Source organism: Solea solea, chromosome 2, assembly GCF_958295425.1.
Source record: "Solea solea chromosome 2, fSolSol10.1, whole genome shotgun sequence".
Taxonomy (NCBI): Eukaryota; Metazoa; Chordata; class Actinopteri; order Pleuronectiformes; family Soleidae; genus Solea; species Solea solea.
The window spans coordinates 1434502-1457437 of record NC_081135.1 but is presented as its reverse complement, the minus strand read 5'-3'; the positions used below and the strand labels follow the sequence as shown (position 1 = coordinate 1457437).

General features: G+C 43.2%; 1 protein-coding gene across 5 annotated transcripts in view; it reads right to left on the bottom strand.

The window, feature by feature from the left end:
* The window catches only part of agap1 (ArfGAP with GTPase domain, ankyrin repeat and PH domain 1), a 100734-nt gene that overhangs the window by 40436 nt on the left and 37362 nt on the right, over positions 1-22936 (bottom strand). For 3 of the 5 annotated variants that reach the window (XM_058616961.1, XM_058616934.1, XM_058616943.1), the window contains exons 4-11: positions 20089-20103; positions 19085-19170; positions 18410-18551; positions 17551-17685; positions 13189-13316; positions 12546-12701; positions 11470-11562; positions 982-1086 (exon numbers count right to left, since the gene is read on the bottom strand). In XM_058616961.1, the coding sequence (XP_058472944.1) occupies positions 982-1086; positions 11470-11562; positions 12546-12701; positions 13189-13316; positions 17551-17685; positions 18410-18551; positions 19085-19170; positions 20089-20103 (860 nt within the window). The remainder of the gene's footprint in view (positions 1-981; positions 1087-11469; positions 11563-12545; positions 12702-13188; positions 13317-17550; positions 17686-18409; positions 18552-19084; positions 19171-20088; positions 20104-22936) is intronic. The other 2 variants (XM_058616971.1, XM_058616952.1) reach the window with 1 other exon arrangement.

Here is a 22936-nt window from a genome sequence, read left to right as displayed (position 1 = left end):
AAAGGGTGATATTTTCACAAAGCGTGGGAATTTTCTAAAATGTGACACTTCCATATAATGTGGATATTTTCACACAGCGTGGATCATTTCTAAAATATTCTCATAAAGGATGGACATTTTTATATAGTGTGGATGTTTTCATAAACAGTTTATAAATATTTCCATAAAGTGTGGACACTTTTATAACGTGTGATATTTTCACAAAGCGTGGACATTTTTTTTTATAAAAATGTGACTGATTTCAAAGCAGTGTTGATTATTATGAAGTGGATGTTTTTTTATAAAGGGACAACTTTATTGTGATGTGTGATAGTTTTTTAATATTTTTAGGATGTAGAAACTATTGAAAAACATTCAATATTTTTGAAAATGACCTCTTTTATTTGAAGGTTCAGACTTTGTGTGAGGTTAAAATTAGAGCAGGAACTTAACGTAATTCCATTTCTATGAATGACAGTCAGGTGGTGTCCAAACTGAAATCTGAGGACAATTTTTCATCGTTGATTTAAAGTCACTTTTCTAACGTCACACACACAAAAAACTATCAATGAAAAATCAGTTTAGTGTGTGTGTGTGTGTGTGTGTGATAATAAAGCAGTGTTGTTGCAGGATATTGTGCCAACCGGGCACAGAGCCGTGACAATTAGCAGAGACATTACAGCTGATATTCACATCATCAACGCCAGCGTGTGCAAACAGATGACGAGTCCTAATTAATACACAAGCCATCAACGGTGTGTGTGTGTGAGAGAGATAGAGAGAGATAGAGAGAGAGAGAGAGAGAGAGAGAGAGAGAGAGAGAGAGAGAGAGAGAGAGAGAGAGAGAGAGAGAGAGAGAGAGAGAGAGAGAGAGAGAGAGAGTGAGTGTGAAGCAGACACAGAAGAAGAGGAGGATGAAGATCTGGTCAGCGCAGCCAGACAGAGCTGGAGTCAGTTATAGAGGGTTTGTAACGTGTGTGTGTGTGTGTGTGCGTCTCTTACGTGCAGACTCGGGTGGTAGGTGAGCAGTCCGTTGTCACACAGCGTCACATACTTCTTCTTCCACTCCTTATTGAGCGATTTGCCGCTTCTCTTCAGCAACATCCCCTGCGAGGTGCGACACCAAAACAAAGACAAAAAAAAACACGTCAACACAGACACTTGACCTCTGCTTCCATGACGACGCAGAGACGGGAGTTTCTGCATTATTGACATTGCTTTATGGAGTTATATCACATTTAAAAGCTTACTACACAAAAAAAGGCACAGAACAGACCACAAAGTACACGCGTGAGATGCAATAACCCTCCAGGACAGCAGGTGGCAGCTGTCTGTGTTATCACATTTGTATTCATGTAAATAAAAAGAAAACATGTATACACACTTTAGGTAAAGGTTTTAAAGCAGATGCTTAAGACACAAACACAGAAAAATTACATTTCCACCAATAAATTTGGACAAAATAGTTTTCAGTGTGCGATAAGAGTTTGAGAAATGTTGAACTTTCCAATCTTGCATATTCCAGCACAGATATCGACGTCTACTCAGACCTTAGCAGTGATTTCACATATGTATCGTCCAACATTCGGTGCGATCGCAGCTTTAAAATCATACGTGAATATACCTAACATGTTTTGCGAGAGAAAGTAAACAGCGCTCTCATTCTCTCTCTCGCTGTTTGTAAAAACTTTCTTTTTTCCTGTGTGGAGCGATGATGACGAGCTGGGAGGAAGAGCAGCAGCGATTAAATAAGAGAACAACATTTTGACGTGGCCTCAGATCAGCAGCCGAGCCGGAAGACTCAGAAACAGCCAAAGACAGAAATAATCACTTGTTTAATTCTCTTTTCTTTCTCTTTAACTCTCTCTCTCTCTCTCTCCTACGCACATCAGCTGCGGCTGACTGAGCGTTTAGGCCGAGCGACCGTTCGCCCGCCCACACTTCATTTGCACTGGACTCATTAGAGGAGAGAGAGAGAGAGAGAGGGAGAGGGGGAGAGAGAAGGATCAGAAAGAGAGAAGGCGAGGGAGGGAGGGAGAGCGGGGAATAAAACTGTCCACTGATTAGCAATTACAGCCGCGCTGCCACGCGTGTCACCTCACTGGACCTCGACCACATTAACGCCGCGACACAGGAAGTTAATAGAGTCCGGCCGTGAACGCAGCGGGGGGGTGGGGGGGCGGGGCTTACAGCTTTCATTAACACGCTCAGTGGTGGCGAGGAAAGACGCGGCGGCGTGACCACAGTGACCCTCGCCACAGCCGCGGGTGGTGACTGACGGCACGTCGAGTGTAATTAGTGTCGACATGGCGACGACGGGAAGACGCTTCAGACTGACAGAGAGACGACGTTTGACAGAGAGACGACGTTTGACAGAGAGACGACGTTTGCTACGACATCAAGTTTAAAAATCAATAAGCACAAGACATTTTTTCTGTGATTACTTTCAATTAAAGATGACAAGGCTTGAAATCATGAAACTGCCCAAAATTCAAAAGAACAAAACTACAGATTAAACCATTCCTGCTGTGGATCAGGAGGTGCAGCGGGGTCGTCCACTGACCCAGAGGTCAGAGGTCCTAAATGTAGCCATTTTATTTCAGATCAATGTCTGTGATTAATCATCCATAACTGCACTGACAGTCATTTATCTCTCAGGACGTGACACGCTTTAAAAAAAGAAGGTGTTTGGGGGACGAGCTCTGGGGTCATGACCTTCTGACCTGAAGGTAGAGAGGTGAAGACCCACAGCAGCAGCAGCAGCAGCAGCAGCAGCAGCAGCAGCAGCAGCAGCAGCAGCAGCAGCAGCAGCAGCAGCAGCAGCAGCAGCTTCAGGTCACTAACACTAACACTGCTGCTGCTGCGCTGAATCCTTTAATCTCAGCTCATGATCATGAGGCAGTAACACACAGCAGTGTGAGTGTGAGTGTGAGTGTGTGTGTGTGTGTGTGTGTGTGTGTGTGTGTGTGTTAACAGGTTCCCCACGGCGTGCTAAACACGACTTGACGAGCTTCCTGCTGCTGTGAAGTGAAAGCTGCCGGCAGCCGTGCAGCTGTCAGAGCAGCTGATCATCCATTACTGAGAGAGCGCGAGAGAGAGAGAGAGAGGCAACATGTTTCCAGTTTACGTTGCCTCGGATCTGATCGATTCTGATCAATCAAGAAGCCAATTTTACTTAAACGTCTCCAGTTTCACCTCTGCAGACATTTCTGTCCATCAAAGTCAGCGCTGACTCTCCCACACCAAACCTCATAGAGAAAATCATTGATTTTAGCTCACTGGACACAGGAGCTGCTGGTCTACTGCTGCCTCGTGTGGTCACTTTGTGTCACTGAGGTAAATCTGAACGAAGGATTTCAAACGCCGAATTTAAAAAAACAATAAGACGTGAACTTAGTGATGGAAACAGCAGTGGATCAACAACTCCTGTGTGCTGTGATGTTAAAATCACTGATTTTCTCTATGGGCTTTGGTGTGTGAGAGTGAGTGGTTTACAAACTTTTTCATGGTGTAAAAGTGTGTCTAACAGTGAGATATTTATTAAGCTACAGCTGTAGACTGTAAACAGTGTTTTCCACCTTCAACCTTTTTTTAAATGTCAAAACTTTCCACTTTTAGAGAATGTGAAGCATCTTTTTTTTACAGCAGAGTGAAAGAGGAGGACGTTTGATCTCCATCACCGCAGCTCCGAGCTCTGCGTCGCTGTGGAGACGATATTTCTTACACTTTTCTGTCCAAACCTGGGATTTTGGGGAGGGAGACGTCAGGGAATTAATTCTGCTCATCCATCCTGAGGATGACAAGTGATCAGTTTGCACCAGGGGAAAGGCTAATTGAACGCTGCGTCGAAGCTTCGCTGATGGCTGCTATCTTTCATTATTCACCTCCCCGGGCCTCACACACACACACACACACACAGAGAGAGATAAGTGTGTGTGAGCGTCGCCTCTTATTTTACCTTCAGGACGGGGGGTGGCAGCCATGACAGCTCACAAGGTCTCCACAAGGGAAAATAGATGTGTGCAGATAAATACACGCTCAGATCTGCGCTCTGACTCGCCGCCCTGACGCACTCCTCCGCCCCGGTGAAGTATGGTGAGGTAGTGCCGGGGAAAAGGTCGCGAGCTCGGGGGAGGAGTGTGCGTGAGACGGAGAAGTCATTTGTTAGGCATCTGAAAACGTCCGAGGGCGCTCGTGAGCTCTTCTTTTAAACCGAGGAACCAAAGACGTCTGTGGGTGAGTTTTCAGGAATAGTTATCAGTGACCCAGAGACACACACACAACTCCCCCGGTCACCGTTTCTCTCCTCGGCCTCGGTGACGAATCGCGGTGCGGTGCTTAAGAAAAGGTCGGCGGCTACGGGGGAAAAGCGGAGGAGATGGAGTCATTCGTTAGACGACGCTCGTACCTGGGGGTTCGTGACTAAAGAGCGTGTCAGTCGGACCATGAAGGAAGAGTAAAATAAAAATGACTCAAATCTTTACGACTTTCTCTTTTGTCAAGTTTCGTAAAAACAGAAGTGGAATCGCTTTCCTTTGTGAGAATCAAACACCAGAAGAAAGAACGTTCTCTCAGGCTGTTTCCATCGATACACGCTAATCTATTCTCTAATCACTCCATCACCACCCCTATTCCCTCAGACAATGGGCTCTCCCGGCCTGTGTTAAAGGCCCTGACAGCGAGGAGGACAAGACGTGGACGCTGGTGTGGACCAGGCCGCGGCTCTTTTGTTCTCCCACGTCTCCAGAGAGGCGGCAGGTTAAATCACACGTGTCACTTCCTGCACAGAGCTGAGGTGAGAAAGAGAGGCGGGCGGACGGACGGACGGACGGTGAGCCGCGATACGCGGGGGTCATCCATCATCGTCACACACACACACACAGGACACAGGACAGAGGACAGAGGACAGAGGACAGAGGACAGAGACGTTTGGTCTGTGTCCACGAGCGAGATCTCACTGCTGAAAGCACATCCATCACAATTCTCTCACTTCATAAGCTTTAAAAAACAACATCAGAACAAAAAAGTTCAACTGTTTGTGGAAGAATTTAATATTTCTGAATACTCGACCCAACAGAAGAGTAGGACTGAAAAATCCCTAGTTAGCAGAGTAGAGTTGAAACAATTACTCGAATAATGGATTATTACTCCTTTACTAAATGAATTGTCAACTATTTCGCCGATGGATTCAACGGTTTGATTTCTGATTGTTTCAGCTTCTTAAATGTGAATATTTTCAGGTGTCTTTGCTCCATATAAACAAAGAAATCATTAAAAGTGAATCATTTTCACTTTTTCACGTGACAAATAAATAAAACATCTGGGCATAAAAGACAGTGGACGGAGCTCCTGTATTCTATTAATGTCAATATTTTGTCTAATGGAACTAATTTCTCCCCTTAGTTTTCCCTTTAACTATTAAAAGTACAAATTAGAGCCACGACTAATGAGAACGTAGTTGAACTGTTGAAAAATGTCGATCAGTGTTTAACAAACAAACAAAAATATGTCTTTTTTAAATGTCAAATGGAACAAAGAAACCAGAAAATATTCACATTGAAAAAAAAAAAAACGATGAATGATGAATAGTTGATGACTAATTGAATTGAATTGAATTGAATCATCGATTAACAATTGAATAAACACTGCAGCCCTTGTACAAATGAACACTTTATGTAAGATATCCAACTTCATTTCATTGTAATTCTGGCTCCAGCTCAATATTTTACTAAAGGAAAATGAGTGTGACCGTGACCGTGAGGTCAGGTCAAAATAAATGACTACTATTCTCTAACAGCATACAAAATACACTCTTTATATAAAGAGCAGCAGTTTTATTGCAGGACTGTGATGGAAACGGTCGCGTTTAAAGCCAGACTTAGGACCGAGCAGATAATTGGTACCATTCTACATGTTTGTTTGTGTGGATCACTTCCTCGTTTCACACAGAAACTTTCATTAAAAACCACGTTCTGATCAGAGTGTGTGTTACAGGCGACAGAAGGAGAAACTAATGAAGGTTCACGTCAAGGTCAGCGATGTCCACGAGACAAGGACTCTGAAGGTCAGAGGACAGAGGAGCACATCAAATAAAACACCACAGAAGAAGAAGAAGAAGAAGAAGAAGAAGGAGCTGATTTATCTGATAAGAGTTCTGGGTAATTAATTATAAACTCAATTATCCAAACCTGACTTCAGCAGTCTCCACTCATTAGAGAGTAAAACCCCTCATCGCTCGCTCACACACACACACACACACACACAGAGAGAGAGGAAGTGGAGACGACACTCGTCTGTGGGTCAGTGTGTCCACACACACACACACACATACACAGATGTGGTGTGAGACAACAAAGTGTCCACAGGGACACTTCCACAGCGAGACAAACACAAACCACTCAGAGTAATGAGCGTGATCTAAAAATGCTCTTTGATTGACGCCTGTGTTCGTTCTTTTAATTATTTCTCAAACTAAAAAAGGGAGACGACCCCCTCCCCTCCACTCCCCCCCCCCGTGTCCCCGTCCTCCAGGAAATCTCATTTGCAGAGGTTAGTGTGCATGACAAAAATGTCATCATGGCCAAAATGGCTGCGAGCGGTGACAACCTCTCTCTCCCAGGGAGATGATATTTTTCCAATCGCGTGGAAGGCGGATCGCGTCGCCCTCGTTAAAGCCTTGATAGCAGGTCTTTAATATTCACCGTCTTAATTAGGGCTGCAGTTAATTTCATTAAATTCTTTGGCTGCTAAATGAAGCAGATTATGAGACATCTTTTATTGCGGAGCGTGAAATTACAGCCTGCCCGCTGCCAATGGCGCGGCCGCGCTTAATGAATTACAGGGTAAATAACGCCCGAATTAACCATCCAATTTAACTCCACACAGAGCCGCCCGCCGCCCGGGGGGGCAACGAGGGGGGGGCAACGAGGAGGAGGAGGAGACTTGTCAAAACCAGTCGTCCACACGCTCGTCTGCGACATCGCAACAGGCAGTTAGAACCGCCGCAATAATCCAGAGAAGACGATTCCAACTCTCCCACACCAAAGCTGCAGAGCTGCTGGTCTACTGCTGCCTCGTGTGGTCACTTTGTGTCACTGAGGTAAATCTGAACAAATGTTTTCACATGCCGAATTTTACAAAATAAGACATTTGAACTTAGTGATGGAGGCAGCAGTGGATCAACAACTCCTGTGTGTGTGATGTTAAAATCACTGGATTTCTCTATGGACTTTGGTGTGGGAGAGTGAGTGGTTTACAAACTTCAGTTTCCTGTTGACGCTTCAATCGTCCCACAACAGTCAGAGTTTGCTTTGTTTATACTCCGTTATCCCACTAAATTTAATACAACTTCAGAGCAACATCATCGACATAGCGAGGAGAGAGGAGTCTTGAGGAGAAGAAGGTGTTGAGGCATTTTTATATTTAAAAAAATCTATTTTAAATGATTTTTAATCACATTATTTACTCATGAGTAACTGGAAGAGAGTGTCTGGCTTTTTTATTGTCAAGTGTCTGACAATAATTAAAAAAGTCTTTCAAAAGTCTGTGTAATATTTTAGGAGTAGTGCAGCGTCTTCAGATCACATTCTGATTCCACAGACTTCCTGTTCTCTGTGTTTGGCCTTGAGCTTGTGATCGACTGCGAGTCGAGTAAATAAAGGTAGAGAAGAAGAAGAAGAAGAGAAAGAAGAAGAAGAAGAAGAAGAAGAAGAGATCGAGCTCCTCGGCTGCTGTGCGTCTGTGTCCCAGCGGCTCGGAGGAAATTAATTTGTCAGACTGTTGGTTTTCAAAGTGCCTCGGTCAGACGCTCGGCAGCGACACGGGCCGAGCCTCTGCCTCTCTCCGGTAATTATCGGCTAATTAGCGGCGTGGAGCAGATGTCGGAGGAGCCCGGCGCCGTCAACAGCCTCTGTAAACAAAGCCTCCGCGAGGAGAAGACGAGGAAGAAGAAGAAGAAGAAGAAGAAGAGTTTCCTGAGAGCAGGAGGTCTCACTCCACATGTGTTTCCTGCTCCAGCTCATCAACACAGGTGTCCTTCAGCACACTCTCCATTTAGAATAAACACCACAAACATGTGTCTTTAAAGGGACATTTCACAAATATTCTTATTTTCTTACATTAAAGATTCTGGAATAAATATAGATATTTTTAACATTTATTTATTGAAGTGATAGTTCAGGTGTTTTTAATATTGCACACCTTTGTAAAGCACACACTCTCTCACACCAAAGCCCATAGAGAAAATCTAAACTCTTTGTGGATTAAATGACAGTGTGAGACCACACGACACATAATATCAATAACAAGAAGTCTCTTCTTTCTCCACGTCAAACACCACAAACATCTTCATCAACCCGTTAACCGACCACTGACGACAGCGACGATGACCAAACACAGTCCGACATCTGCCACAGAGATTAGAGCAACGACGTCGGGTTCCTCACCACGACAACACCACTGTACATCAGATTACACACACACACACACACACACTGAACACAGGAACACAACCTGTAACAACAGAGTTTTACAGCTTCAAGACCTAAATGCCCCTTCCTCCTCCTGTGAGCATGTGAGTGTTTAAACCACTTGTTCATGGACTGAGCTCCTCGTCTCATTAGAGCGACTCTCACTGTGACTCTCTGACACTCGAGGTGACGCCGCTCATCTCTGTTAGAGGAGGAAACGCCTTCGTCCAGCGCTCATTAAAACACGGGCCATGGCAAAGTGTCTGCCAGTGGTAATGAGGACGAGGCGTGTTTCCACTTATATTTACACACACACACACACACACACAGCGTGAACCAACGTTTACCAACACAGGAGCAGTGGGTTCACACACTCACACACACACACCTGTGTGTGTGTGAGAGACAGACTTTTCAAACTCTCACACCAAAGTCCATAGAGAAAATCAGTGATTTTAGCTCAAGGGGACACAGGAGCTGCTGGTCTACTGCTGCCTCGTGTGGTCACTTTGTGTCACTGAGGTGAATGTGAACGGAGGATTTCAAAATCCGAATTCACCCAATAATACATTTGAACTTAGTGATGGAGGCAGAAGTGGATCAACAACTCCTGTGTGCTGTGATGTTAAAATCACTGATTTTCTCTATGGGCTTTGGTGTGGGAGAGTGAGTGGTTTACAAACTGAAAATAACCCCATTAGATCTTATTTTTCGGTGGGTTAAATCTGTGCAGCATTGATGGCAAATTCAATTAATGTTTGTATGTATGCAATAAAAACAATTGTTGTATCGTTAATAATGATAATGATAATAGCTGATGTGGTGTGTGTGTGTGGTGTGTGTGGTGTGTGTGTGTGTGTGTGTGGTGTGTTACAAATGTCTGGTCGAGTTCATGTCAGTGAAACGAGGGACAGAGCAGTGTCTCATTAAAAACAAGTGTGAACACAGTGCTGATGGGCGGGCGGGAGGACACACGGACACACACACACACACACACACACACACACACACACACACACACAGAGAAAAATCAAGTGCAAATGGAGCGTTAATGGGGAAAAGGTAGTTGAACCTTGAATGTGAAGTGCAATCTCTCTTTTAACAGTCTTTGTAAAACACACACACACACACACACACACACAGTCTAATTAGGCAGCAGGTCTGCAGTGTGCTGAGCCCGTCGTCGACACAGAGAGACGAGGCGAGAGCGACCACAGGGAACCATCAAATCAATTAACATCCACTTCCAAAAAATACAACAGGAGGAGGCCGTGCCTCACAGCGCTGCCTCTTCTGCTTTCATCTGCACATCACTCCCTCCCTCTGTGTGTGTGTGTGTGTGTGTGTGTGTGTGTGGTTTTATTAGCATGACTGTGATCAGCAGGGACTTTTGTTCAGAAGGTTTTGGACCATTTGAGCAGAGAGAAAAAAAAAATCACCTGAGGTGAAAATGTTTTTTTGATGTAATCACATTTTAATAAACTTAGTTCAAATGGTTAGTTTAGATTTGTTGTGCCGTCTATGATGTCTTCAGAACGTGTTCACGTCTTTATCTCACTTTTGTAGACTGGAAACTGAAGTTTGTAAACCACTCACTCTCCCACACCAAAGCCCATAGATCCCCATAGATTGTTGATCATTAGCAGTAGACCAGCAGCTCCCGTGTCCCTGTGAGCTAAAATCACTGATTTTCTCTATGGGGTTTGGTGTGGGAGAGTGAGTGGTTTACAAACTTAAAACCTATTATTATTTATTGAGTCTTTTGTTAAAATCTGAAGGTCAACGAGGATACAAAGACACTTGGAGCTAATTAAGGAAACATGAACGCTGGACTCCGCCCACTGAGCCCCACCGCTGCATTAGCACCACAGAAGAAGAAGAAGAAGAAGCCGAGGAAACGTCATCACACGACGACAGCGGCGCCGTTCAGCAGCAATTACCGTCGTCTCCGCTGTGGCGACGCAGCGGGGTCGTTCCTGACACCGAGAGTTGAAACCTAAACAGCAGCGCACGCCTCCCTCTCACTGCTACTGTCACTGTCTCTCTATGTCTCTCACCCACTCTCTCTCCTGGCGAGGCGGCCCCTAATCACAGATGCCATTTGTTCATTAGGAGTTTACTAACGAGGAAGCGGCGTCGACACGAGAGGCGACGATTAGCGCTGGCTAATTACCTGATTACCTCTCTCTGCTGCTCTAACATGGAGGCTCGTGTTTGTCACAGATTAAGAGCTAATTCAGGTTCCTCTCTCTCTCTCTCTCTCCATCACAGCGGGGACGAGGCCATGTTTCCTCTCTCTCTGCTCGCTCTTCCCCTTCATCCTTCAACTCCTTTCATGTCTGTAACACGCCGCCGCCGCAGCCAGCGCCGACATCACAGAGCTCAGGAGGAAAAAACCAGAGCGGCTTTGAGAGGAACGTGAAGTGGACCAACAGAGGGAGAGGAGGAGGAGGAGGAGGAGGAGAGAGGAACGTGAAGTGGACCAACAGAGGGAGAGGAGGAGGAAGAGGAGGAGAGAGGAATGTGAAGTGGACCAACAGAGGGAGAGGAGGAGGAAGAGGAGGAGAGAGGAACGTGAAGTGGACCAACAGAGGGAGAGGAGGAGGAGGAGAGAGGAGAGAGGAACGTGAAGTGGACCAACAGAGGGAGAGGAGGAGGAGGAGGAGGAGGAGAGAGGAACGTGAAGTGGACCAACAGAGGGAGAGGAGGAGGAAGAGGAGGAGAGAGGAATGTGAAGTGGACCAACAGAGGGAGAGGAGGAGGAGGAGAGAGGAGAGAGGAACGTGAAGTGGACCAACAGAGGGAGAGGAGGAGGAAATAAAAGAAGAGAAAGAGTGAGAGTGGAATCTCTCCTCTCTCCTAATGATGTGCTCTCTCGGCCCAGGAGAGCCTCTCACTCTAATTGATGTCAAGTGTGTGATGTCAGCGTTAATCAAGGCCGCAGCACCGGTGCCGGCGCTGGAGGAAGTGTCACGCGACAGACAGGAAGTGTCATGTGACAGACAGGAAGTGAGAGTCTCACCTGTTTGATGGGGATGGCTCGACCGCTGCCGATGCTGTCGGCCCGAGCTTCCAGACCTTTCTTCTCTTTGTCCGGCTCACTCGCTTTCCTGGACTGAGGACGAGAGACAGACACCTTCATCATCATCATCATCATCACCACCACACACATATATAATAATCCACTTTCATCCAATGTAACCACAAACACACATACAGTTTATAATGCGGGTTAATCCAGTTTAACCATTTACACACACCTCTAATAATCCGCATTAACTCAGGACTACAGACATCTTCACTGTTTACACACACTGCTAATAATCCAGTTTAATCCAGATTACTTGATGATTACTGACACCACCATAGAATTAGGATCAGAATCTAAACCAGAAACAGGGGTCAAGACTCAGTATCAGAATCAGAATTAAGATTCAGGATTGGGATCAGACTCAGAATTTCAATCAAGATCAGGATTAGAATCAGGACTAATATACAACAGAATCAGACTGTGGATTAGAATTAGAACCAGAACCAAAACCAGGTTCTAGTTCTGACTCCAAGACCTAGAATCTGAATCAGCATTAAAACTAGAATCAAGATCAAAATATGAACCAGAATTAGACTCTGGATTAGACTCAAACACAGATTAGGATCCTCATTAACTCTTTCCCTCCTGCTTTCTCCTTGTAAACCAGTTTGTGTTCACATGTGGTGTGGACAGACTTGTGGTCTGTAAACCAGTTTGTGTTCACATGTGGTGTGGACAGACTTGCGGTCTGTAAACCAGTTTGTGTTCACATGTGGTGTGGACAGACTTGCGGTCTGTAAACCAGTTTGGGTTCACATGTGGTGTGGACAGACTTGCGGTCTGTAAACCAGTTTGTGTTCACATGTGGTGTGGACAGACTTGCGGTCTGTAAACCAGTTTGTGTTCACATGTGGTGTGGACAGACTTGTGGTCTGTAAACCAGTTTGTGTTCACATGTGGTGTGGACAGACTTGTGGTCTGTAAACCAGTTTGTGTTCACATGTGGTGTAGACAGACTTGTGGTCTGTAAACCAGTTTGTGTTCACATGTGGTGTGGACAGACTCACGGTGAAAAGGTTGGACCGGCGCTTGGACTGCTTCCTGACGGGCGTCGGCGTGTTGGTGGTCTGAGGAACATCGATGCGGAGCTCCTTCTGGCTCGTGCTCGGCGTGGACGGCACCGACGACGAATAGTCGCTCAAGCTGCCGCCGCCGTTACTCGTCTGAGGACGAAAATACAAAACAGAAAACACATGATTCACATGAGATTTTCAAAATAAAGCAGAAATGTGTTTCATTGTTTGCGGTGTGTTGAAGGTGCAGCGCGGCGGCGGCAGCGAGCACTTGACAGTAATCAGAGAGGGTTAAAGATGCAGCGTGGGGCTGATGTGCGGAGGCGGCGGGAAGATAAACACGACTCCCCGGGGACAAGGCGTCGCCACCGCGACACACTGAGCGATGGCTTTTTAATGAGAAATCAATGAAGGATTGACGGACGAGGATCGAAGGGCTTAACGGCCTGTAGCCGCACAGGGAGGGAGTGTGTGTGTGTGTGTGTGTGTGTGTCCGTGTGTGTGTTCTCTGACAGGAAAGGAAACATCACATTTACAAAAATAAAAGTCTTTTCCAGAGCTTTCAAGTAACATCTTATGTGAATATTCTAATGCGACGTTCCCTGAGGAGGATGCGAGGGCGTGAGTGACCTCTGACCTGGGGAATGTGGACGGCCGACACTTGCGTGGAGCAGACGGACGAGTGGCTGGGAGAGTTTGGGAGGGACTTGCACGGGCCGATGGACAACTGCTGCTTCTTCCTGGTGGCGACGATCTTCTGAGCGACTGAAACACAAACAAAAACAAGGACTTATTACATTTTACCGCTTCGTTGCCATAAAGTTAATAAAGTAAATCAATAAAGACAAGTCAGTGGAAGGGAAATCAGTCAGTTTTTGAAGAGAGAGTGTTTGACATTTGATGACACGAAGGTAAATGACAATTAAAAAGTACAAGTGAATTTATATTCAAGTGGATTTAAGGCCCCCTTTTTTTTTTTCTTTTTTTCCAAAGGTCCAGATCACCTCTGCTGTCTCTGGAAACTAATATATGAACAAAAAAAACACAAAAGGACTTTCAAAATAAGAGAGAAAACTTCTCACACACAGACTCGTAAAAGCGGCGTCCGTGTGTTTTATTGAGCAGCGGCGGTTGTGCAGTAAAATAAAACCAGGGCAGTAAAAATCATGTGGAGGAAAACGTTTTACAGCGTGAACCACTTTTATTTTTCCTCCTGTTGTCCACGTTCTTTTAACGTGCCAAGGAAACTTTAGTAAACTTCTTCTGCGTCCACACTCTGATCATCATCAGTCCACTGCTGCTGATCGATACAATTAGCAAAGCTGCCATGTGATTGGCTGCTGGTAAAGGGTGGGGGGGAGGAGTCATTGATTGACACCGAGGACCTTTTTGCTCCTGATGCGACCGTCGCCGTCCTCCCCTTCAGTCTAATGATGGGAGAATAATCACTGCGGCTGATGGATGAGGGCGTGTGTGTGTGTGTGCGTGCGTGCGCGCGAGGACAGATGAAGAACAGAATGAGGAGGCTGAGCTCAGCATTATTGGGACTGATGTGGATTTTCAGCCACTCCATCGTTTTGTCGCATCACATTTGTTGTAACAAACAAACACATATTTGTTTACTTCTATACTCATGACTGTGTCGTCTGATAATTGAATGTTAGTCCAGCGTCTTCTTCTTTTATCTCTGTTTTTGGTCTCCACCACCTCCTCAAAGAGCTTTTATTTTGAAATTGGTTCAGTCAACATTATTTTATTAACTGTAAAATCAAGTGTTTTTTTTCAAGACTTTAAAGCTAAGCGGACACTCTTCGCACTCTTTATCAAGGAATATGAATCATCGCCACCTGCTGATCTGGAGGGTTACTGCATCTCACAGGCGGCACAAGCTCGAGAATCATGAATTTAAGATCAACGTTCTATCTGAGCAGAGTCACCCTCTGAAGTTAGTTTAGCATGCTTCAGTGTTAAAGGTCACGTAACTGAGGATCAGTGTCTGAATCTGAAGGATAGGGATCAGATCTGGATTCAGATTTGTGCGTTATCAGACTCACATTCAAGTTCAGGACCAGAATCAAACTCAGACTCAGAAAATGAGAAGCAGATTTAAATTCAGATTAAGATTCAAGTTCAGGATAAACTCAGGATGAGTATCAGACTCGATTTCGGAATCTCGTCAGAAGCAGATTCAGATTCAGGATCAGAATCAGGATCTCTGGAACTTTAACTTACTTCCTGATGCAGTAGCAGAGTGTATGAGCTAGGTGGCATTAGCTGCAGTTTTTGTTGTTCTTGGTTGTTTAAAGTCTCATGACGAGGTCAGGATGTCAGTTTGCAGCAGCAGCAGAAGCAGAATGTGACGTGTTGAAGTCTTTTCTACGCCTCTCTCTCTCTGTGTGTGTGTGTGTGTGTGTGTGAGTGTCGCTGCCCTTGGCTCGGCTCTGTGTCACCTGGAGGTAAATGTTTACGACGCCGCGCTCCTCATTAACGAAGCTGGAGGCTTTAACGAGCCCAATTAAAACAATGGTTTCATGTGCGGGCGAACGAAACAGGGCCCCGTGTTTATTGGAACAGAGATAATGGAGTCGCTAAAGTCTTAACTCCTTCGTCGGGAGCCTGAACGCCACAACCACGACGACCACCACCATCATCATCATCGTCACTGTCGCCGGAGCGAGTGACGACGATGTGAAGGTCCGCGCTGCACCTGGCAGGCTGTATTTTACGTTTAAGTGTTAAGAACAGTTATGATAAGGCCGCGCTAAATATTTAAACTGCACGGTTAATGCAATTTAACTTTGTCCATCAATCTCAGTTCTGCTGTGAGAAGCTGCCATTTTCTTCTAATGGAAACGTCAGATTTATGACGGGGCTGCACCAACCAGCAGCGGGTGAGACAAAGGGGGACAGGAGGGGGGAGGAAGGTGATTGTGCCCACTCTGCTGCCTTTCACTATTTAAAGTCGAAACACGGTGGACGACACAGTCACAGAATCAAACATGTTTTTAATGAGAAAACGACTGATTTAAGTCTATGATGTCTAAAGATCATGTTCACGTCTTTATCTCACTGTTAGACGTTAAACAGACTTTTCCAACAGGAAACTCACGTTTGTAAACCACTCACTCTCCCACACCAAACCCCATAGAGAAAATCACTGATTTTAGCTAGCGGAGACACAGGAGCTGCTGGTCTACTGCTGCCTCGTGTGGTCACTTTGTGTCACTGAAGTTAATCAAAATGCAGGATTTTTAAATGCCGAACTAACAAAATAAGACATTTGAACTTAGTGATGGAGGCAGCAGTGGATCAACAACTCCTGTGATGTTAAAATGACTGATTTTCTCTATGGGCTTTGGTGTGGGAGAGTGAGTGGTTCCCACATGTAAACTGATGTTTAAGACATTTTTCTTTTGTATTTTATGACAAAATTGGTGTCACACTGCCATCTAGTGTCCTGGGCCTTCATGTAAAATGTAAAAATGTGTTAAAGCAGATTAGTATTTGAGTTGTTGTGTTTTCTTTTTTTTCTTACATCTGTAAGTGAGCGAGGTTATCTCAGCTCGTTAGGCAGCGCTAACAAAAACGTGGATTAGAAAGAATGAAGAAGAGCAGAGAGGTAGACACTGTGTGTGTGTGTGTCAGTACAATCAGGCTAATTAAATTAGCGCGCTGATGGACGAGGGAGCGCGGCTCTGTCTCCCTCCCTCCTCCCCCCAAACATCCCTCACACAGAGGTCACTCCCCCGACTGGACCAGACTTCACTTCCTATTACAGCTAATTACATGACACACACACACACACACACACACAAATAAAACTATATATTTTAATAATTTGATTATTTCTCCATCAATATTTCTCGACCGATCGATCGATCGATCAATCGTCTAATCATTTCACCTCTAATGTTGAACATTCTTCATTGTTTTGCGATGTCACATGATCAATGTATTGATTGGGAAATTAACTTCAGAGAAAGTAAAAGATCTGTTTTTTGTTTTTTTTAAACAGATGATGATGTCACCCCCACACATACAAATCCAGTCAAATTAGTGTAAATCAGTGTTTCCTGCTCGTCTCCGTTATGATCATATAAACGACATAATTAAAGCCCCGCCCCCACCTCTTATACCACCACTTATAAACGGCAGTAAAAATTAAGGAAATTAAATAAAACTAAGACTATTTTTGACTTAAAATGTGCTTAAAATGCACCACAATACACTTATATATGTATTCTTACAGCTCTGGTGATTTTATTTTCTAATTTCTCTGTGAAAATAACAAAACGGGTTATTTTTTAAGTTAAGTGTCATGTGAGTGAGTGAGTGAGTGAGTGAGTAGGCTTTTAGTTTGAAAATCTACAGGTGAGACAATAAAATGTATATACAACTCATGCACACACACACACACACACACACACAATAACATTATAACAACACTTAACGCACACACACACACACACACACGTGGAGCTGCAGGCTGATGTCGTGTTTCACGCATCAACAAAAAACATTAAACTCTGGACGATTAAAAACTGATTAATTTGGTGTAATGACGGGAAGAACACAAGGACACACACACACACACACACACACGGCTGGATGAATCATTAAGAGGATAATAAGGCAGCGTTTAGTGTCGAGAGTTTATGATCTTCTGCAAAAAAAGCCGTTTACATCAGCTCTTCTTCTTCTTCTATGGTTTTAATGTCGTCCTCTTCATCTCTAACGATTAAAAACACACAGTGTAATAACTAATATTTACAAACACTTTAACAAAGGTTATCAGCAGTGTGTTCCTGCTGCTCTGCTGCCCCCTGCTGGACACACACACGCACACACTCTTAAACATCATCAGCGGCTTCATTGAGAGCAGAGGTGAAGGTGTTATGAGGGGGCGGGGTGAGTGAGTGAGAGGGGCGGGGCTGTGACCTTCACAGAGGGCTGGACTCTTCCTGACCTCCAAGGTTAATGTTAAAAAAGAACATCGTACCGTCCTGGAACACGCGTTCCACGTTGAGTCCGTAGGTGGCGCAGGTCTCGTAGTAGGTGCAGCGTTTGAGGTCGTTGGAGAGTTTCCTGGCGCGACAGTCGTCGATGACTCGAGGGTTCGCTGAGCTGATGGCGTCTGAGGAGGAAGAGGACGAAGAAGAAGAGTCAGTGATGATCTACAGCTAAAAAACTAACCCATAAGAATCCAGACTTTAGTCCTCTGTGTCCTGCTGTAGAACACACAGCACACTGTGATGCTCTGGCTCCCCCTGCTGGTCACAGTCATCTTCACAACTGTCTCAACTGATTAAACACAAATGAAGGCTCTCACTTGATCAAATAGATCAAAACTAATTATCAGTTGTTAAAATCAAGCTGAAAACTGTGGGGGGAGCCTGTGAGCGATGATGTCATAAAATGACAGCATAGAAAACAGTTGAAAATGCTGAATAATAATAATAATAATAATTATTATTATTTTTTTTTTAATAATAATAACTAACACAAACGATAAATAAACAATTATTTTAATCAACTGTAAAATAATAGACACTTTAAGCTCCGTTTAATAAATAGAATAATAGAATAAATGTGATGTTGTAACTGTGATGACGATGATTGGCCACTAGATGGCAGCAACACATCAGGAAAACATGCAGTGACTTCTCAATGAGTGTTTGAGTGCCAGTATAAATGTGTCTGATTAGAGTGTGTCTTTGTGTATTTATGTGTGTCTGTACAATGTTTAAATGTGTATATATGTGTGTTGAGATGTGTATATATACTGTATAATATATATAAATGTGTGTGTATTAATGTGTGCATACATGTATAGATAATTGTGTGTGTGTGTGTGAGACCTTGTGTGCCGACCAGCACCAGTGGCAGATCAGTTGTGTTTCTGAAGTTGGCGAGTCGACTGAAGTAGTGATAAACCGTCTGGAAGCTGATCTCATCCTCCAGACTGAAGACGAAGATGACCGCGTCCACCCACAACGCAAACTGCAGACAGACAGAGAGAGACAGACAGACAGACAGACAGAGAGAGAGAGAGAGACATTAAACACTTTAAATAAAGATGGAGGAGGAGGACGATAAAAGTCTGAATTATTCAAACGGCCTTGAAAAATCCATCAGGTCAGTTTGTAGAAGAGGAGATGACCCACTTTCACTGTCACTGACCTGTGGTTTTAACCCGTAAAATAAACTACAAACACCTGAAGAAGAACAATTTAACGTTTTTCTTTACACTTAAAAAAACTTTTAATTTAACCTTTGAACCTCATTCGTTATGAGGTTGTTTTTTTTAATGAAGATAAAGTCACTGAGATTTAACTGTGATTTTCTCTGTAGTTTCTGTTTGATCACGGTTGTTTCCATGATAAATATTTAATATTATAATTATTAATTCAACATTTCAGTTCATTTTTAATGTGATCTGTGTGCAAAGTTATTAATAAAGTTGGTTTAAAACCAAGCACAGTGACAGACAGACCTTTTTCCTCATGATGTTTAAAATCCGCTGCAGTACTGACCTGAGCCTCCGGGGGGCCTCCTTCATCTCTGATGAGCAGCAGGTGACTCTGACCGTCGACCACGATCTCCTTCTTAAATCGACCGCCTGCGAAAAAACAGAAAATCATCAGCGTCAGGAGGAGGCGCCGTCGATGTGTCCTCGTCTACAGGTGATCAATAACTAATCTATCCATGTGATTGAAGGGTGATAATAATGAACGCTACATGACAGGAGTTACTGTCTCCTTATGTACTCAATCAATACAATAATCATCAGGATCAATAGTGAAGATGACAATAATCTATATTATGATTGATCTATCTGACAGCTGGTGAGGGATGGGATGTTTAATGGACATGCACATGGTCGGGTTTTTACTGGTTTTTCAAAGTAAAACTAACACTGAGCTAAGACAGGGGGAGGAGCTACATGAGAGGAGCCAATCAGAGAGCAGCGTCAGGTTCAGCCTCGGAGCGATGACGAGGAAAAAAGACGAAAATCATTCACAAAACCAATCAAATCAATGAAAAATAAAGATGTATTTTTATTTACTGCAGGTGAGATTATGACCTCACCTGTATCGACCATCAATCGCATATATTATGATAATAATTGGCTTTATTTAATTTTACTTTCTAACAAATTGTCCAGTGTTTTTATCACTATATATTATGGATTATTATAATTGTCAATTTATTATGTCATTTTTCTTTTCTCAGGCAGATAATAAATATGATGAAAATGTCATTATCGTTCATTTATTCAGTCTTGAAAAACTGAAAAATCTTTGTCTTTTTGTAAAATCCCGGGAATTCCATGGAGAAAAAAAATCACTAAAAATGTCTTGAATAATTACAACTTTATTGTCCACATAAACAGGACATTTAACTGTTTTATGAGGGATAAAAGCATCATGTGACGACGTCAGGCTGTGAGGCTGAACCTGAGCTGATCTCAGTGACCTGAGGACGGATGAACGGATGAACAGAAGGATGAACAGAAGGAGAGAGAGAAAATAGTTACCTGCGTCCACGTCAGCTAGATTTATGAAGAGCAGCCCAGAAAGAAAGAGAGAGACAGATAGAGATAGATAGATAGATAGATAGATAGATAGATAGATAGATAGATAGATAGAGAGATAGAGAGATAGAGAGATAGAGAGATAGAGAGATAGGTAGATAGATAGATAGCGAAACAAAGATGCAGCCACAGTTAATGCGTGCGGTCAAACCAGCAATAAGTTCAACAGACGACAGGAAAGAGGAGAAGAAGAGAAGAGAAGAAGGGAAGAGGAGGAAAAGAGTAAAAGATCAGACCTGTTCACTCTTTAAAGACACAGTAGGTAATCTTGTTCAAGGACAGTTCAGACTCAAAGCTAAACCTGCAGCAACTAATCAATCAAATAACTAATTGATCGCAAACTGTTTTCAGTGCTTGTTTTTGTAAAAACATTTTCCATCATTTTCTGACACACAACAAATCAATTAATCAACACATTGAACAATAATGGAAATGAATCCTCAACTATAGTCACATGATTATTTTGTTCAGTTTGATGAAAAGAGGATTTCTTTAAATGTCACATGAAAATCTACTTAACTGATTATCAACAATTGACTGTGATCAATTCTAACATTTTTACTGTTGTGAAATTCAAGTTGTCAAAGTCTACGATGTAGTCTTTAAACTTCTTAAAATTAATTTGATTTTAAATCAATGATAAAATAACAATCCACAAGAGCTTTTCTCATGCGCCTGTTTTTGAAGTTTGGGAAACAATAAATTGAACATTTTCCATCAAATGATCCAAAATAGATAAACATAAGTAAAAATAAACAGAGTAAAAACAACTGCCAGGGAGGTTTTGTTCGGCTCAACATTAATAAAGTTATTAACTGCGGCATTTATGCTTTTATACTGAACTTAAGAGGAGTAAATAGTTCATACAAAAGGGTTATTAATAAATAATGAGAATTACGCTTTGAAGCTGATGTAATACGTGGTGTTTTTATGATTTATGCTCTCTGACGGTGACACAGGGTCCCTGAACGCAGCAGCAGCAGCAGCAGCAGCAGCAGCAGCAGCAGAGTCGTGGACCCGCAGGATCAGAATAGTTCTGGTCTGTGGTCTGTGGACTCCGTCTCCATGTGAAACCGAGCTGCCGCATATTTTTAGCTCAGAGGAATTTCTAAACAACGCAGCGACTTCCCGCTCTTTTCTTCTCTCTCGGTTCCTTTTATTTCCCACTGGTTATGCAATGGATTTTTATTTTTCTTCTATTTTTTTATTGACCTGGAGTGGGATGACCACTTCCTGTAGGAGCGGCGAGCTTCAGCCGTCACATCAAAGCGCTAAATGGAGCCGTTGTTTCGGCGCTGGCTCACACTCGGTATGTGGAGCGGCTCGAGAGGAGTTGTTTTTGGCACAACTGTGGTGTAATTATGTCCGAGTGCTGCAGTCTGACACTGGCCACAGAGGGGCGTGTGTTTTCACGTCACCAGTGAAGAGCATTATACATATATCTGTCAATTCTTTACTGGATTAATTGATGAGTTGTTTGGTCCGTGGTTTCCCAAAAGTGTTGTCAGTTTTAAACTGACCAAAAATGAGTCAGTTTTAATGATTTCTTTGTTATTTGGAGCAAAGAAACCAGAAAACATTTACATTTAAGAGGCTGAAACTTCTATTAAACCAGTAAACAAAACACTAAAACAATGAAATTACCAAAATAGCTGATGATGAATACAATTTAAATAAACAGGGTAATTTAAACACTTAAGATTTGTCTCTCAAATCTGCATTTGTGTATATATGCACTAGACATAATACATGTTAATGTTTTAGCAGCATTTATTCAGTTTATGAGAAAAAAAGTGTTCTGTAAAATAATGAGCTGATCAATAAAAATAAAAGTTGCATCACCACACACCTAACTTGTACAGCACTTTTAAACGTGATGTATAAATAAAGTTGACCTTGACTCAGCACTTTATTAAGTTGTGGTGTTTTTTTTTTTTGTCTTTTCGTTCAGATTCAACGATAAGATGTTATAGACGACTGCAGGTTAAAGAGGTTGTCGTTTCCATGCCAACACAGCAGCAGCAGCAGCAGCAGCAGCTACATGTGTGCGGGTGGGGTGAGTTTGTGTGTGTTTGGTGGTTTGCAGAGGTCAGAGAGGTTAATGAGCGCAGAGGCCCGGTCACTGCTCACATCCAGACAAACAAACATGGCGGTTTGTGTCTCTGTGTCACTGCAGTGCACTGAAACAGTGACTCAGCACAAACAAAACACAGGGAAAATCCACCAAAAAAAAACCCCCGCTGATTTATTGATCGGAAATAGATCAATTGAGATTGTGGGTTTGTACTGTGGAGTCTACGTGAGAGGACGGTGGTGAAATATTCATTCAGGAAGCTGCAGTTTAGCAGAAGTGGCTCTGTGTTAATATTAGATGAGTCTGACCGTCACTGCTGTGTGAAACAACCATTTTAATGTTTCATACTGGACGTGTGGTGATTTATTTAACACCACTTACTCTTCACAGGACTGTTCATACCCAACAATACTCAACTTATTGTAAAATGTGGAACGATGGCAAAGTGATTCACCTTTTTGTGATTTTGTTTGAATGAATCAAAGGTTTTTCAGTATTTCCTGGTGAAATTGAGTTATTTATTTATGTCACTTTAGTCACTGATGGAAACAGAGACTTGTTCCATTGATCCTCGTTTGTTTTTAATCAGTTCAGCGGTTGATTGATGTCGTCCTGAGCCTCGGGACAAGAATCACAAATGACATTTTTCCACTACATTTTCTCACACGTCAAACACGTCAGTGGTAAATAAAACTGATTTATCTCTGTTGTTATTAA